The following is an 18,422-nucleotide window of genomic DNA, read 5'->3' as shown; positions in this document are numbered from 1 at the left end:
CCTCATCTAGTTAAAAGGCTTTTCCTAAATTGCCACAAGAAGCAAGTACACACAGCTGTTTTGTTGGGGTGCAGACTGAGTGCCTTCTTCTATTTATGATGTACTTTATTTATTCATTTTAAATGCCCCATATTTTCAGGGGTTCTATGAGCAGGTGCTGGTACTGGAAGAGTCACAACTACAAAGCGATAGTCAGTGAAGTCTTGAAATAAATTTCGGCAAAATCACTGGAGGAATTGTACTTCATTTTTTTGTCTTGCCTGGAAGAAGAGTTATGGATTCAATCATGACATGTACACTTTAGGGTTATGTCCATATAGTGCACCGTAGAAACATTTGCAGAGGACTACCCTAATAAAGTTGTTTCTCTGTTTGAGGGCATTCAGACCTAGATACCTTGCATTTTGGGACTTCAATGCTGTGAGATAGCCTGAGGTGAGCTGCATTTAACACCCACAAGGGCTGTGGCGGGTAATCCAGTAGCAGCCAGTGAAGGAAGGAGTTGAAGGGCTGTTAGTCTTGTGGGAAGGGTGCTCATCTGTGAGAGGAGAGGCTTGGGTCCCAGGCACTGTTAACTATGATATGTTGCATAGGTATTTCAACAGGATTTCCTCCTTTCTGGCTTCATGAATATTTTTCTATTTTAGTCAGAACGAAGCAGAGCCTTCAAAGAAGGGGTGGAGGGCAGTCAGTCACGCAGCCTGGTAGTTATGGTGCCACCCTGGAGAATAAAGTTCAGGTCTCCTCCACACCTAAGCGAGGTCCATCATCCTGGAGTTGGTGGATAAGGAGAGAGCATGGAGACATTCTTTGCTGCAGGGAAAGGAAGAGCAGAACCAAGGCACCGAATTTAAGTAGATAATTTAGAGCTGTGATTTCAGAAGACTCACATGTTTTTCTGCAATTCAAAATTTGGTGCTGCTAATGGAGAAGAAGACAGGACCTGAGAAGGCCTAACATCCCCAGTGTTTGCTGTTGGATAGCTTGGGTGAATGCAGCCTCGGAGAGGTCCTTTGGTCGGCCTTTCTTCCAGATACATAAACTTTTCCCATAGAGGAGGCTCTCATACAGGGAGCCTAGGTGCGCAAGGCAGCCTGCAGAGTACACTGAATGTCTGGTGCAAGAAAAATACATGGTTAGCCAAAGTTCCCTTTGTGAGGAGTCCCATGTATCTCAGTAAAAGTAAATATAAAGAAGCTATAACCAAATGGAAATGTTCTTCAGTCATTGGCCTGTGGTTCCCAGGGTGCATTTGATTTATACTGTTGATCTCAGACTCTCACGTAGTATGTAAGCATCCTAAGATGGGAATCAGAGGGAGAAGGAGAGCACTTAAATATTATTGTTGGTCCTTTTCTACGGTTGTTATATAACTCTGCATGATGAGCCAACTACGCAGGCTAGCAATTCTTCCTACGTTTAATGTCGCCAATTGTATAATTATAGCTCTGTCAAGCCTCCCAGCCTACTGTTTGCAGTTCTTCTTTTACAGTAGGAGAAACAATGTGTATTCCAGAAAGGGGAAAAATTAATCCTATAAGTCTAGCTTTAAAAATTTTGGCAGACCAATACAGATTTGCTTTCAAGGAAAACAATTTTGAGCTGAAGGGAAAAAAAAAAAAATCTTGATTATCTGCCACTTCCCTTGTACCAACTTCAATCACACCACAGGTCATAGAGAAAGGAGCATTTCATGGCTTGAAAGGTAGGAGAGGGGAATGACACTGGAGTTGTCCTGTGACAGATTCTGCAGTTACTGAATCTCCAACTTGTTCCTCGCAGTCTGGGACATCACCTCTAGATTTCTGTAGTCACATATTTGCAAAAATCACCCTTGAATCTCTGTTTAAGATTAGTAATCCGGTATTCTTCCATCCCCATGTGTCACTAAACTGATAAAACATGGTCATCTTATAGCTTCAAATTATTTGGGAAAAATAATAGAGCTTCCACATTCCTTCCCTTAGTCACTTCTATATCCAGTGGTCATCTCTTAAAAATTCAAAAGATTTGATTCAGGTTTTTTGTTTTGGTTTTGATTGTTTTTTCTTTACAGCGGGCCAGCGTGTTATATTAAAAAAACAAAACCACAAAACAAAAGAAACCAAAAATTTTAGAAAACATCTGGATTCTTTCTTCCTCTTACTTCATCACAGATTGTCGGAATTTGGGCCAATGAAGACAACCAGCAAATATTTTTGTGGGTTGTGCTTGCTCTTCCAAAACAATAAGGTGTTTGTGAAGTTAAGACAATGTTACATGCTTTTTTCTTTTGGAAAGCTTTTTTTTTTTTCCAAGTTTTTTTCAAGTTCAGCTTGGACTGGACTGATTTAAAAAGCTGTCTTCTGACTTGCATGTCACCTCATCACTTGGATGTGATGCTATGAGGAGAAATGTGGAGCCTAAGAGGTCTAGCAGATCTGTACAGAGAAGTCATAGGCCTCATGATAAGAGCCAGTGCTACATCCCTGCAAGCAGCTGAATTTGATGTGTGTCATTTGGGAAAACAAAGATAAATACAATTCTCTTGCTTTAGAGAACTATGTGGCCTCTTCTGGTACACAGTTGTAGCCTGAAGGCTGAACGAATGTACCCATCCTGTTGTCAGGGACCAGCATTTGTTCCCCACACCCACAGACACATTCACCCTATTTTCCTTCAGTGAGTTTCTCTTGGATCAGTGACCAATGTCCTCAGGGTCTGTCAAGAGGATTTTTTTTTGAGATGTAGCATGCATTTCAGTTGTCTACAGCATGAAGTGCTTCACCGAGAGCAGAGGCACACCACTAGCAACAGCAATGCAGGGCTCTTCTGAGACCCTTTCAGCCTCCCGAGGAGCTTCTCCAGTGCCTGGAGGGTTACTGGGTATCTCTCTTGGCAGTTGCAGCAGAGTCAAGGAGAATGATTTTTCATTTACACTGAGAACTTTGGGTACTTCTGGCTGTTGTAAGGAGGCATTAAAGGGGAATATAAATGTAACTTGTTTCAAGTCAACTTTTAAGCCTCTTCATACTGTCAGAACAATATAATGATGACATAGTTGTATAAATAAGTGAATAGGCCCGAGCACTGAAGGAAGTCCAGCTTTGGAGTGTCTGCATTGTAAATATTTTTGCTGAGTACAACGCTGAGCACCTCACAAATAGCAGTTCAGCCAGCAGATAGATGCTGGTTTCCTCATCAGATTTTGTACTTTCTCAGTATCACCTACTTCTTGCTGCGGCTCTTAACTTCTTAAGATCTGCCATTGAGGATTTTTACTGTGTCAAACAATGCTTGTTTGCACTCTGGTTTTGCAGCACTGACTCCTGGAACAACTCGCTTCTGATGACAATCACAAAGAGCAGGTCCTTCTCCACCTCCTACGCCATGTCTTCTACCAACCACCTGAATGCCAAAAGGCAGAACCGGCAAGGTGAGTGGGCATCTGTGGCTCTGTCAGGCTCTCTTAGCTGCTTCTCTATGACTAGCACTTCCAGCTGCCTTTGATCTCTGTCCAGTCTGTGTCTTTTCTTATTTTTCCATCAATATAAATATAGTTATGTCCTTTATTAAAAAAATACCAGTGGCTTAAAATACTACAGCTCATAGTGATGCCATTGTAAATGTTTTGACTTTTATGATCTATAGAGGTTAGTCATGACATGATGCGGCAAGTGTGATTTATATCCATGTTATTCCCTTGACTACAGCAGGGCTAAGGACAGAGTGTTTTCTATAACATTTGTTAGATTAACTGTCTGTGTATATTGCCTGACAGAGATTTACTGAAGCACAACCTACATAATGCCATTCAGAGCTGTAGGCAGCAACTGACCCGTCTTACGCAAACATACTAAGACGAACCCATTATAACTCTGAGATCTATCTCTATATTCATTATTGAGAAAGTCCAGGTAGTTCTTACTGATTTTTAGAGGTGAAAAACATGGGGCTTTTTACTCAGTTTTTTGTGCCTTTTAAAAAAATGAATACTGGTTTAGCTAAGGGAAACTGAGAACATGACTTCTCAGTTGATAATTAAATGTGCAATATGGCAGCCATGAAGCAGTCTTAATCCACATTGATGTGGTTCTTTTCCCTGTACAAGTGCAGGATAAATTAATGTTTACCTACGCTTTAACTTGCAATTCAAAATGATCACAAGGCTTTCCTTTTTTAAATCAGCCCATTTTTTTTCCAAACATGAAGTAATATTGAGATAATGTTACTCAGAGATCCTGGCCACCCAGACATCAGATGATAATTGATAGATGCCTGAGGCCTGACATCAGAAAAGTCAGAGAATCCCAGCTTAGAGATGGATTTGAAGATATGGCTGCACAATTATTCTCCATATCTCGCAGTGTCACATCACATCTCCTTTTCAAACTGAAGAGTTTATTTAGTCTTCTCTTCTGCAGAAGCTGCTTTGTTATACCACAGTGAAGATTAAGTTGCACAATGTTATCTTAAAAGGAAATAGGTAGATAGGCAAATAAATTAAATTGAACCTGGAAAATAATGGAGATATAGTACCAAGGATCCAGGAATTTGTTTTACAACAAAACAAATCTAACTTAGACTTGTGATTTTCAGAGATTAACCCATTAACTTGGAGGGGGGCAGGGGGCGCGTATAACATTTTATACTTGGAAAACAAGACTTATCAATCCCATCGGTCAGTTTTACATTTAGTCTCTTCTGCTTCCAGGAAGTGATAGTAGTCACCTCTGTTGCCCAAATACATGTGCTCCCACATGATGAAAGGAGAGCTCTGTCCCATCACAAGCAATTCCTAGGGGCGCTGATTGACAGGAGTAAAAATTTTGGCTCAGTATTTTATGCAGAAGATTGATATTTTGATGTTTTACACTGTTTACAGTCATACGTTTTAAACTATGATTTGTTTTTGTGTTCCAACTAAAGAAGTGCTTCAATTTACATTAGTTAATATAATTAGACTTTTATATATTAGCTTCATTGGCAATACATAATAATTCTTGGTAGGAGTTGATCTACCTAAATCTGTAAATATGTTAGTTTACAAAATGTGTCTTTAATTATGCATGAGAACATTAGCAGTTCAAAATACTGCTAGCTATACCTATTTTGGCTAAATTCTGAGTTCAACTCAAGTGTTTTCATATGTAATTTCACATCCCATTGAAGTTACTGTTTTATTTCTTCAACCCTGAATATGTGTGAAAGTTCTTGAGGACCTCAACAGATCGATGTACTTTAAAAAATTCTCCCTGTATTGTTGTTATTCTCTTATCCTGATTGTTCAAAATTCCTTGCTGTAGTAAGACATGTTTTCTCTCACTTTTGCCAATAAATGGTTAAATGTTGGATTATTGAAAATATGTTTGCATTTTCCTAGTAAATTTATTTATTTATTGTTAACTACACTGACAAATTACTCTTTTAAAAAAACCACCACCAAACATATTTCAAGAGACAGGAGACCAGACTAACAATAGGAATCCAGCCATGATTAGAAATGTTATTGTGGTAATTGCTGTTTAAATTCCCAGGACTTGCTTTAAATTGTTGAAAGATGACCTTATATGTTATATTCTCTAACAGTCCTGAAGATTACCTGGTAACATATAGATCAAAGATAAATAATAATCCAACTCAATCCCCTGTGCAACTAACAGACTGCAAAGTGTTTTCAAAGACTTTTTTTTTTTGTTGGATCAAAACCAGATATTTCAAAGGATTAGTAAATATGAAACAGAGGCTCTCTACATTTAAAGAAATTTCCATATGTCATGGCCATCTGATAACTTTTTAATTACTCTGTAGGTTTCTGATCTCAAGACTGGTGCAATATCCTAGTTGCAATCATTGAATTAAGACAGTAATACATACCACATGTTTGCTAAAGTATCGTAATCAAAACTTAGGAGATGTTGGATATCTCAAAATTAGAGTGTAGTATCTGTCAGAGATAATTTTTAACTCTTGGATTGTGAACAGTAAATTGTATTTTAACCTCATATCACAGCAAGTTGTTATCAGAAAAAACACTGGAACTGTACACGTGTATCCTGCAAGGGTAGTATTTCATAAACTTAAATCAAAATATTGCCTTATTCTAAGATACTTTTTGTGTCTGGAATGCATTTAGATAGTGGGCACAGTTCAAACATAAACCCAGTTAAACTTCCTAAGCAGTTTATATCAGTTGGCTTTGAAGATGAACATGGTAAATGAACTGGGGCTGAGTTCCTACAAACCTTAGAAAAGGAGGTAAGTCAATTTACATGCATTTCCTTTTAAGACAGATTATGTCTGCTCCTCTGCGCTTTATTGTGAATAGGACCTTTTTGCCTGAGAATAGAAAATGTAAAGTAGATTCAAAAAGAAGGTGGCACTTTGTCTCAAACACTGGACTGGCTGATGCATTGATGCATTTCATCTTGGCAGTGGTGCTTAGCATAAGGGACAGAGAGAACCACATCTTGCTAGTGTTTCTGCATGTGGATATTGGCAGTTTCTGATACACTAGCTCAGGAGTACAATACCATGTGGTACAGGTAATGGTCACAAGTCTCCCATAATGAGCAACAGATACTGAAGAACAAAGTTAAGCTGCACAAGATCAAGGCTGAAATCAGTGAGGAATGTGGAAGTGGCACCATAAGTGCAATATTTTCTGTTCATATAATGTATGGCTACTAAAAATGGCTTTTTTGGTTTATTGCTAGTCTTCACACGTGTAGAAATTCAAATTTGCTGGGCGTGTGTGTAAGCCTTTCCTGTCCCTGCTTTACAGATGGAGACAGTGAAGCAAATTGAAACTCCAGATGGGTCTGGGAACTGCCTATTTGGAGTCTGGTGTCTCTGTTGCTAGATCGTGTTGATACCAATAGTCATGCCACTAACGCATGTCTTTCATTTCACGGCTGCCAGTTAGTGCATCCTGCTCAACAGGGAGAATATGCTTCATATTTTGAGCCAGATCTTCAGCAGGTAGAAGTGTCTGATATTAATGGAGCTTCCTCTCTCTGTGACAGCCATCGGCTTGGCTCAGAGCGGAGGCGGGTTTTCTCTTATTTTTCCTTTTGGAAGCTATGCAAGTAATATGCGCATCTCAGGAGGAGTATTTCTGCACAGTGAACTCATAGAACCATCTGTCACTTCTGTTAATTGACAAGACTCTTCTTTCCTCTTGCCAGGTATCCCGCCAAATATTTCACCTCTCACCTCCCCATGCCATTCACCGATTCAGGGGACACCTGCCACAAGTCCTACCGGAAAAACATTTTCCGTGTCATTTCCAGACTCTACAGATATTGACACCAAGCAAGGCTTAAAGCCACACAAAGTCTTAACTTCTACTCAGAGTGCACCTAGCCTTTCGGACCCTATTATCAGTCCCTCTGTCATCTGCAGCAGGTAAGACAGTAATTTGACATGCGTTGGAATAGTTTCACGTTAATCTCCTGAACAAGCTCTTTTGGCCCACATGCAAGCTTTTTTGATTTGCTGCGATATTGTGTATTGATATTTCACCATATCTAAGCAGTTCTTAGTGTATGAGTAATCATGTAGATTGATGCTACAAAGTGCTTTAAAAGTGCAAGACGGTTAGCTGCATTTATAGCTTTTACTCATGTCACATGCACAGTCTGATTCATAAATAAATTCTTCATCAATAACTTGCAGATCCTGAAGTTGGATTTTGTGTTAACAACTTGTGTTTCTCACACCATGCCCTTAACATGAACAGTTACTTTCAGGTCAAAGGCCAAGTCTTTCAGTGCAGGCACCTGAAGTTTGATAGAAGAATCTCACTAGTAGGGTTTAAAAGCTGCTGGCCTGTAGCCTTCTGATAAAGGTGTTCCAGCAGTGCCTGAAGACTACATAATTTTGAGCGCGCTCTCAGAAGGAGTGGATTGTGTCCTCTCTAGGCAGAGTCAGATTATGTAGCATTGGGATTTTTTTTCAGAAATCAACTGTAGCCAAATTCTTTCTACTGCAAAGAGTTACAGTAATACAGTTTAATTTCACACTTTTAAAGTAGCCCATTATTAGATTATGCAGACCTGCTCTGCAAAATCAGCATTTTTGGAAAGGAAGTAAGTTGTTCTGCTTATCTTCTCAAAAAAGGATTCAGTTGCTAAATTAGGTTACTGGAGTTTGCTATATGTGTCCAGTTCAGAATAGTGGGAAACACTGGTATTTAGAAGCCTGTTCCAATGCAGTTTCAAGGTTACCTTACTCATTGAATGTTACTTTTGTTCATAGTAGAGAGTGATTCGTGATTATTGGCTAGCAAGTGAGATAGGGTTAAATGTTATCAAGTTTGACTATCTTAGGAAGTTGTTCTTTTGTTCTGGTTTGAAGTCTTGGATGTATCTCAGTATGCCTTGTGCAGGGCTAGGAAGTGGTTGTGAGAAAGTCAAAATTGAGATTACGAGTTTGCTCAAGGGAGTCATCCTCACTGGAGTTCAAACTAGGATTCTGACAGGCTTTTAAGATGTATTTAGGTGATTAAATAGAAACTTTCAAAAGGCTTTAAAAAGTTTTCCAAAGGTATTTCAAAACTGGGACTTAGACTGATTAATTTGAAGTGAAGCATGTATTACACATAAGAAATATACCACAAAAGTGCTACTGTCTTATTAAACTGTGCCTTTATTCCTACTTCAACAAAATATTATTATTTTAACTAATAACAGTTATCACTGGAAGCCTTCTATTAAAGAGAACAGTTAACAGTTGCATAAAAATTAAAAAAAAAAATCAATGTAAGGTTGTCATAGATAATAATGAAATATGTTTTCTTGGTATGTGTAGACTTTTATTTCAATGTAATAATTGGTAAAACGTTCATTAGTTTTTATGTGACTACTGTCTTATGTGATCTATGTAGGTTGCATACCATATTTAGGTTCTTAATTTCCTTGTTTTCAAATACTTAGACTGCATAAGCATTGCAAATAGTTACATTGCTGGTATAGACTTTGTTGTTGATTATTTGAAACAATCATATTAATTTTAAATATTATGGTGTAATGATTGCTAGTAGAATTGGCATCGACTCTTACTAACAGTGTCTGTTCCTTTAACGTCCACTGAAAAATCATGAGCACTGTCACATTTCTAGCCATTACTATATAAAGATGTGATATCCACACATACAAGCTGGACTAATGGCACATAAGTAATGCACTTCTTAGTAATGTAATCACATTTTAAAAAAACACAAACACATTAAATGGCTAAGACAAGCTGAAAGAGTTAAATTAACAAACACTGGAAATTAATCTTCTAATGTTTGAGCTAGTTATAGATTGCTAGTCTTCAAGGTATGCAATCCTCCACATTTACTGCCAAAAAGACTGCCTTGCTACGAGATAATACCAAGTCGGCAAACCTCTGCCACCACCAAACCAATCCCTCCCCCAACAGCAACAAAAGAGGAAATGAACTCTTGATGGGTTCAGTGCTTTAAATCAGATCCACACAGGCACCAGGACAGCAGTTTTGCCATACTTAAGTTTTTACTTACAAAGTGAAATATGGTAGGACAGCAGAGTTTGAAGACTGCACTAAAAAAGAACGTATACCAATCAGTACTGTTAAAATAACTTGTAAGTAATCATTTTTAGTTCTGCTTAGTGGATGAGGCAGGAATCCTGTGGAAAAAAAATGTTAAACAATCCTGTGATTAAGAGGTCTATTATAATGCCTGTGCATGAAGGGGACTGAGTTAAAGTTGCATGGGCACGTTTACTTCTGACATAGAGCAGATTTCAAGTGTTCTGCTAGGTAGCTTAGTAATTTTTTTTAATATAGTGTTTTATGTGGACCATACATATTAAACCAGTGTGAGTTTGCATATGTTCTAGAAATAAAGAGGTACACTCATAATGATGCAAAAGCCTTGTAGTATTACAACCAATCAAAGGCTCTCTTCCTCTTTTACATTTTGGCTTGTTAACACTGACCTTATGGAAACCACAAGGAATGTGTGAGAGAGAAATTAATACATGTTTTTTGTCTTGCTTATAAAACTGAGTGCTACAAGATTTATTTGCTTTACTGTGCACTACAAGTATCATTGTATACAGAATTGTATTTTTATTTAAAGTTCTTTCAGGAATTAATGATGTTTGCAGAGCATACCAAGCTCCAGAATATGTTTTGGATGACCCAGGCAAAAACCATAACTGCCATAGCATTTCAGCCATTTTTATATGGTGAACTTACATTGGTCCAAAGGTTCTAGTACAAAGTTTGACCAATCAAAATAATTTTGTAATAGTTGCTTTGCCAAGGCTGATATATATGGGATATGCCACAAGATACTGACTCAAACTAGAGAAAATGTTAAAATGTCAGTTTTTCATGGACAGATTTGATATAATACTGGTAAATGAGGCTTCAGATTTTTTAAGTTCTCTCAAGTTTTTGTGATCTACCATTGTTCCATCAGGTCCTAGACTCAATCATATTGGGACATTATAATTTGAAATGTTCCCGCTGGTACTGAATTCATGTTTAGGGCTTAAAGGGAACCACACACAAGGAATAAAGCATTTTAATGGAAGGGAAGAGCCAGTCATTTGGAAAGGCCATGATATTGTGATCCCTATTAAAATGTCTTTTTGTTCCAGGAATGATGAAGCAAACTCTGTCTTCTAGTTTCATTCCTAAATATCTGGATGCCAGATTATTCACCTTGTATTCTGTCCGAAAAAAACCCCTTAATTCTGATGGACTTGGTATGTTGTCACTGAAGTAATGACAAAATACCTTTTTGCTCGTTAAGAGGAGCATATTCAAGTTTTAAGCAAGAAAAAGGGAGTAAAGCCACATCATGACTGTGCTCAGATTGAATTATGTAAGATTGTATGGTACTCTGGCACATTTTCATCATTTTAATTCATGTTTATTGGGCAGCTGTAATGCAAAAATGGGGGATTTTTTTGTACTGATAGCTTGAAGAATAAAAAATTCATTAAAAAAAAATCACATGGTATATGTCTACTGTTGGCAACACAAATTTAATGGTGGTATACAGTTAATCCAAGGTAGTTTTTTTTATATTTGTCTTTTTACATTCTTTGCTTCCAATAAAACCTCAGCTCACTCTTGTAATTTTGTCTGGAGAATGTGCCGTAGCTTATACTGTATGACATAATCTTACACTCTTAGCAGGAAATCATTTTACATAAGGCTCTCTAATGTGTATGATTCTTAATATTGTGCGTGTTTCTTGATATATTTCAGCTGTGGCAGACCCTATAACCAAATAGAAGCTCGTGATGGGACACTAGATAGAAATGATGGTAGCACACACACCCTGAACAGAACAGGTAATTCTTTGTCCATCAAAAATTCCTCATCGGTTAAAATTCCATATTTGTTCACTGAAAGGGCAGATATGCCTGTCTGTCGTAAAAGGAGAACATACATACGTGAGACCATACAAATTGTCTTTGAGGCTCCTTTCCTTTTTGTACGTACAACATATACAAAATGCTAATGAACAATATAGCTAAAATGAAAAGGAAATACCATTTCCCTCATCTAACCTGGTCAGTTCAAATCATGGACCTCAAAATCTTTCTCACTCTTCAATCCCTGATCCAGTTTTTTAAACTCTGCAGGGTATATGCTTTAATGCCTTTGGACAGATTGCCTGACTTCAGACCCAGCCAAACAGCACATATGTATTATGAGTCAGAGATCCTGTTGCTGTTATTCATAAGGTCACAGGATGACTTTCATGCAATCCTTGCTGTTCATACAACAAGCTTTGTGATTTCCGTTGTAGATGATCCTGCGCAAGCCACTTCTGACTATGAGACCAACAACAGTGATAGCAGCGATATCGTACAAAATGATGATGAGACAGATTGCTCCAAAGAGCAGATTCGGAAGGGATCTGTCTGTAGGACGTACACGCCTGAGACCATCATTCTGCATCCCTTGATACCACCTGAGGTAGCTTGTTGAAGTTCCACTTGCACAATAGACTAAGTGTATAGTGACACTGGGTAGAAAAAAAACAAGCAACAAAAAATGGCAAAAAAACCAACCAAAAAATTCAACACTACCCCCCCCCCCCAAAAAAAAAAATTTAAAAAAAAATGAAAAAACCCCCTAAACCTAGGTCTGTCTAAAAATTGTGGCCATGGTTTTAAGCAACACTTGCAGCAGGCTCCTACCTTGCAGTAGGAGAACTGAAAGGAACCATTAATATGTGTAAGAGCTGCTAAGCACTGGCCACTTGTGAAACACTAACCATCTATTTTGATGAATAAATCTAAGTTTATGGATTTGCTATTAGGCATTTTGGAAATGTCTGGCTTCTGTGTTAATGTTGCCTTTAAAGGGAATGGATTGGAAAGAAGAAAACTTATCTTTTCAGACTACTAATCTAACTGTTCAGCCACTTCAGCTTCTCAGTGGCTTGCAATCTTGGCTAATATATACAGTGGTCCTTATTTTAAAACAAATTAACACTTGTCTGAAGGTGCTGCATGTTATTATTGGTGTATGCCTTGAACATAAGAACATCGCAGTATGGTGAACAAGTGCTGATCTTCTCATGACTACTGTATTCAGCTGTAAGCTTGATGTAGAGCAAAGGCTTTGTTGAGTTAAATTTTCCACATCCTGTTGTACAACTGAATTAATAAATTTAAGTTGACATGAGCTCTTGATAAATGTATTGTAATCTGTTGAAATGGAGTTGGACATGGTGAAAAAAAGGCATTTTTCTTGAGATATTTTGGCATTTACTCATATACAGTTTCTTAGCAATAATGAAATTCAAGGAAGTATACTGGGAGAAGTGTGAAAGGAGGGGCACAACCCATCTTTTATTTGCAGACCTTGAAAAACATGTCGGTTTCAGTTTAAGAAGTGCAAGTCTTCACTTGGACCAAGCACCGTTAGCCATGTTAGATTGTAATGAGTGGGTTCCGATGCACAAGTAGAAACTGAACGCTTTTCCCTTTGTGCTGCAGCAAATTTTACAATGAAGACAGACTCCCTTGGAAATGAATGAATGATTCCCATGAATGAATGAATGAGTCTCATGGATAAGTTTAGAGGCTGACATTTCATATACGGAATTTTCTGTTCATTCAAGTGAAATGAATTATAAGGGAGAGAGACTAGCTGCAGGGCTGGTAGAAATGGGGACATCTCTGCTGAGCTAAGTACCATCGACTTACGGATGATACTAATGTGACCTTATTTAAAAGCATAAATTTTTGCATGAGATGATTCACAGAACTAAATTTCCTCTGTATTCTGATTTCTGGCATAGGACAAGCCTGTACTTGCTCCTGAGCCTCTGGTTATGGACAACTTGGATCCTCTGATGGAGCAGCTTAATAGTTGGAACTTCCCAATCTTTGATTTGGTGGAAAAAATCGGAAAGAAATGTGGACGAATTCTCAGTCAGGTGAGAAGGATAACTTGTCTGCAATGAGTGGCTAGATTATTGACAGATTTAGTCAAAGTATATATTGTCTTACAAGCTGGTCATCCAATGAACTGTGATTCCTGACACCTAATTCAAAGCTAGCAATATGAATTCCATCTCATTACTTTTAAATTTCTATATTTTTATATTTAAAAATGTGAAAGAAAATCCACATACATATTTTGTCTGCTGTCTCTGACAATCAGTTTACATAAACCTTTCTGAATATTCTCTTCTATCTGCAGGAGTTGCTGCCACCTCTTACTGAGTTCTTTGTGAAAGGATTTCTCATGGGGTTCAGCATGGGAGGGCTAAACAGTAGATATATTCAGTTGATGCAGGAAATAGAGAACTTTCATCCTTTTTATACTGGAGATTTCAGTCAGGCTGTGCAAGAAAGCAAGGCTTCAGGAAATGGAGGAAAAAGTAGTCCTTGCTATATTCCCTCACCCTTAAAGAGTCAGCACTTTGATAGTAAGTTCATATCATTATTACATAGGGAAGACCAATTTACTATTAATTAGGCTGTGGGAACTTACTAGTCTTTCTTTCGACTATTGGTTTTTCATTCCCTCCTGCAAGATGAATGCAGGTACTGACACAACCCAGCTCTATACACCATGATTAATGTCACTTCCATAATCACTTTCTTGGCTGAACTTTCTTCTCTGTTATGCCTCTTTTCCTTGCACACTGACAAATGAGCCATTTTTTCTTACGGAAGTATTGAGGTTTATTAAACAGGAAAGGCAAGTAATTATTATTATTTAGGGATGGAAGGGGAAAAAAAACCAAGAGAATCTGACTGATCTAGTATCACTTTACAATGCATTATGTAGTGATGAGTGCTGGAAAGAAGTGATTATGTTAATTGGTATAATGTGGGAAAATTAACACCACCCATGAATACAGAGGTTAGTGTGTCAGGCAGATCTCAGTGCAACAAGCTCCAGAGAGTGCTGTATCGAATCTTGGTCCCTTGGTGGTTAACTATAATTCAGCTAGATTAAATTATCCAGTGGTCAACCAGGAAAACCATGGCATGAATTCAAATTTATCTGTGGTCTGCCTTTTATTGTTCTGTAGCTTGGCAAGTAAGATCTGTGTTTAACCAGCCTGCCAGCTCTCTAGGTTAATTTTAGAGAAATAGGCAAACTATGGCTGGATGTGGATATTGGTATAAATTTGGTGATAATTGTTAAGACACACTTGTACTAGACAGCGAGCATGTAATTAACATGCTCTCTCCTAGATCATATTGGTCATGTTGTTTTCTAATAGCATAAAATCATAAAAGAATGATAAATGGAACATAAGGAAAAACAGAACTTTTTTTAAAAATGGCGTAACCAACAGTTTGAATAAACCAAAATTTGTTGTGGTTTTACATGTGTACTTCTATAGGTTGTAAGCACTTGACCAGGTTGGATGGAGTTCTGTACCTCCCAGGACAATTCCCCCGTGCCTCCCTCAGTTTGCACTGAAGTGCCACACTCTGTTTCCCAACATCTGCTTTTTGCACAGGTTCTGAGCATGTTATCCATTTTGCAGTGCCACAAAATGAGGCCTGTAAAATAAAATAAAGAAGCTTTAATAAATAATATTTGTGATCAAAATTCAACATTTTCTGTAGCAGCTGTTTGTAATAACTCCCACTCCCCAAGAGCAGAATGTAGCAAGTTCAACACTGCTCATAAAATAAATATAGATCCTTTAGTTCTTTTCCCCATCTATTCAGATGTTCCTAACAAAATTATTTTCAGAAATAAGAGGCCAAAAATAAATAAATCTTTTTCTCCAGCCAAAACTATTGTATTTTGCTTGTATCATTTTTAAATCCTGGGATATTATAAACAGAGGAAAACAAAAGCTCTAATGATTTCTTCTCTGTATTTTGCCATTAAATGGACTCATCCATTAAAAATCAGTAAATTAACAAGCTGAATTAACTATGTTTGCCTTGGTAGGTTAAATTTATGAGATGGAACAAAGCAGAGCTGACACGTGCCTCTAGGGAAGCATTCAGTTTAGAAAGCAAATGCTGGCTTAGCATCTTTAAAGCTGCTTGAGATGTCTGTTTCTTCTTTTTGGAATGTTAAATTGATTTAGACATAGAAAAAGACCCCAAACCAGTCAGTGGCCATAAAAGCATCTGTGCAAAGTACAGTGGCAAGCACTCTAAATGTGACGCTAACAAATGTGCATGATAGGGGAGAAAGAAAGAGTTTACATACCAGTATAATTTCAGAAAAGAACAGCAGAGCTCTCTGAGTTCATGCCTCACAACAGGCCATTAAGTTAGAGAATGTCTTCAGTCATACTTAACACTCTTCTTACAGCTCCTAAAAAACTTAAACCTGAGAAACTAATTTGTTTGGAAAGCAAATAAAATGAAAAAGAATAGGCTAAAGTCAAGGTCTCTTTCTAGCTTTTATTACTGGGCCCGCAGAGATGAGATTTGCTGCTGGTGCACCTGTGTTCCCTGCACATGAGCAGGATCGAGGCACGGTGACATCATTGCAGCATGGGTAAGTCGGTCCCTGGGTAATGCCAAGAGGAACGTTTGGTCATCTCATCACACATGGCTTCTGCGAAGAGAAACTGCAGCCATTATATGAAGAAGTGAGGGAAATCAGTCCTCGGGAGGCAGGATATTCTTGGGATCATCAATAGCGGCCCTTGTGAGGAATTGTGTTTGTCAGAGCTGGAGACTGGGTGCCAAGAACTTAAAAGAAACACATGTTTGAAGGAAGCAAATTCAAGAGACAAAAAAAGAGTGCAAGAGTGTTACCTGCAAACAATGAGTAGGGAACCGCTAAACTAAACTTTGCACGTGTCCTCCAACGAGAGCCATTTATGTGTGCCTCCAACACCAAGGAGAGGAGCTACGTGTGAATAACAATCCAGATTTCCAAAACAGCTTCCATTAGGAATCATGCGGGAGAAGTGCTTGTCCTTCTTCAGGGAGCACTGCCAAAAGTATCAGAGTTATAAATGATTCATTAAAGCATTAGCAATTGTTGCAGAGACAAGCAGAAGATGGAGGCTGGAGGGAAGAGACAGTGGATCACCCACTGCCAAGCGCCTGGCAGCCGTCGGAGTTTCTCTGGGCTTGTCCCTGGCAGCGGGGACCTCACCACAGCGGCAAGGGTGCTGTGCTCAGCCCATGGGATTCTAACTCCCAGGGAGCTCATGAAGCAGCATGCGGTTTGGGAAGGAAGGATTTTTAAAGACAGAAGCATTTAAAAGTGGTTAATGAATAAACAAAACCGCACTGGTTTTTTTTGAATTAAATAATTTAGTTAGTTGACTTTCTGGAAGACATCAATGCCCTTTTTTCCTCTTTCTGACCTGCCTTTACCCCTTTCTCCTCCTCATTTGCTAGGAAAGAGAGAAAGAAGGAAAACATAACAAAAATTTCCCAAATTACTTTCTTGGCTGTTTATGCTTTCTAATGACCACAGAGAAAAATGCCATTTTATTCCAGGTCATGGGGAAGAGCTATCATTCATGTCCATCACAGTCAGCTTCACTTCTTTTCAACTGCTGTGGAATTTCCCACCCCTCAAAATCCAAGGGCAGGAAAAACATGCTTTTATGACATGCTTTATTTAAGATGCCTGTCCAGTGTTGGTAGTGTAGACCAGCAAGGTTTGGTCCTGCAGAATAGGATTTCTTTATGCTTCCTCTTTTTATACAGAGATATTCTGCTGGAAATATGAAGCTCACCATTCACTGATCTAAGACTAGAGTGTAAAATGTAGGTGAAAGTTTGGACCCCAGCTGATTTACTTCAGCCATGATTTCAGATAGATAAACAGAATTCTATGCAGTTTCTTATCCAAATTATGCATAAAGTCAGTCTCTTCGCCTCAGTACAGGAGGATCCCATGGGGTTTTCAGAGAGTAAAGTTTTGCCTTTTCCAGGCCCTACCTTTTATTCTAAGCTCATGTCTTCCAGAGGACCATCATTCAGTAGTTCCTTAGCTCCTGTGCTATAAAGAACTTTTCACTTTATGGCCAACAGCAGTGGCCACAAAGAGAAATTACCACTAGCAGTGTTTTTTCTGACTGCATTGCTAGTGGCACTTATACAATTATGGTAGGAACAGAAGTAAGAGCTGGGGCCACCAGCGGAACCCCACCTGTCAGATATGTGTCATTAGAGGGGCATCCCGGATGGTGTCAGGCACCACACTCAGCCTGTCTCTGCATCATCACTGCCAGTTGCAATGCTTTGCCAGAGTCAGTTCACATGGAGATTTTTCCTAATAGTGAATGACGAGGAGGGGAGGCATCAGGGGAAGATCCTAAATGCTGCAAACTAGTATTCTTTTTTGTTATTCCTACTGTAAAAATCCACAGTGGCAGGACATTTGAAGTTTGTGTTCATTAAACTTTAGGTGCAGCTCACAGGTCGCACTTTATATACACAATATACAGAAAGAAACCAGTGTGGATAGCTGTTTGATTTACATTCAGATGTAAAACATGAAACATAATTTGTAACTATTTCTTATCAGTATAGCACTCATCATTCCAAATGCATTTCAAATTGCTTAGCTCTAGGCAGATCATTACTCAACAGATGGCATCAAAATGACAGAATTTAGCTAACAGCAGTAAATAAATAAAGAAGCTGAAAGTCTTTAGGGTCCCATTTGTGAAAGAAGTGAACAGGTCAGGCAGTAATTTTACTGTGTCCCATTGTTCTGTATGTCAAGTTCAAACTTGTCTTCAAAAGTGTCCATTTCTGAGCACTCATCTCTCCTGAACACTCTCTCACTCATACATCACATTCTCCCTCCAATATATCCTCTCCTGGATGTCTGCAGTCCTCTTTCTGTGCAGAAACATTTGGAGCAGCTCTGCTTCCTAAGCCACTTGCTGCCTCTGAAATCCCGTTGGAGAAGTAACTCTTGCCATTTCACTTCCAAGATGTGGGAAAGGGAAGTGAGATAATGCATAGGATCCAAATGGTTCT

The 18,422-nt window shown here is 38.5% G+C and overlaps 1 protein-coding gene across 1 annotated transcript in view; it reads left to right on the top strand.

The window, feature by feature from the left end:
- The window catches only part of PDE3A (phosphodiesterase 3A, cGMP-inhibited), a 51,876-nt gene that overhangs the window by 16,106 nt on the left and 17,348 nt on the right, over positions 1–18,422 (top strand). Inside the window, exons 4-8 of the mRNA XM_010078441.1 lie at positions 3,300–3,415; positions 7,167–7,386; positions 11,230–11,315; positions 11,777–11,946; positions 13,280–13,417. Of these exons, the coding sequence (XP_010076743.1) occupies positions 3,300–3,415; positions 7,167–7,386; positions 11,230–11,315; positions 11,777–11,946; positions 13,280–13,417 (730 nt within the window). The remainder of the gene's footprint in view (positions 1–3,299; positions 3,416–7,166; positions 7,387–11,229; positions 11,316–11,776; positions 11,947–13,279; positions 13,418–18,422) is intronic.

The sequence above is a fragment of the Pterocles gutturalis genome, unplaced genomic scaffold (assembly GCF_000699245.1).
Source record: "Pterocles gutturalis isolate BGI_N339 unplaced genomic scaffold, ASM69924v1 scaffold88, whole genome shotgun sequence".
NCBI lineage: Eukaryota > Metazoa > Chordata > Aves > Pterocliformes > Pteroclidae > Pterocles > Pterocles gutturalis.
Note: the sequence above shows the minus strand (reverse complement) of the source record. Positions and strands in the feature narration are given on the sequence as shown.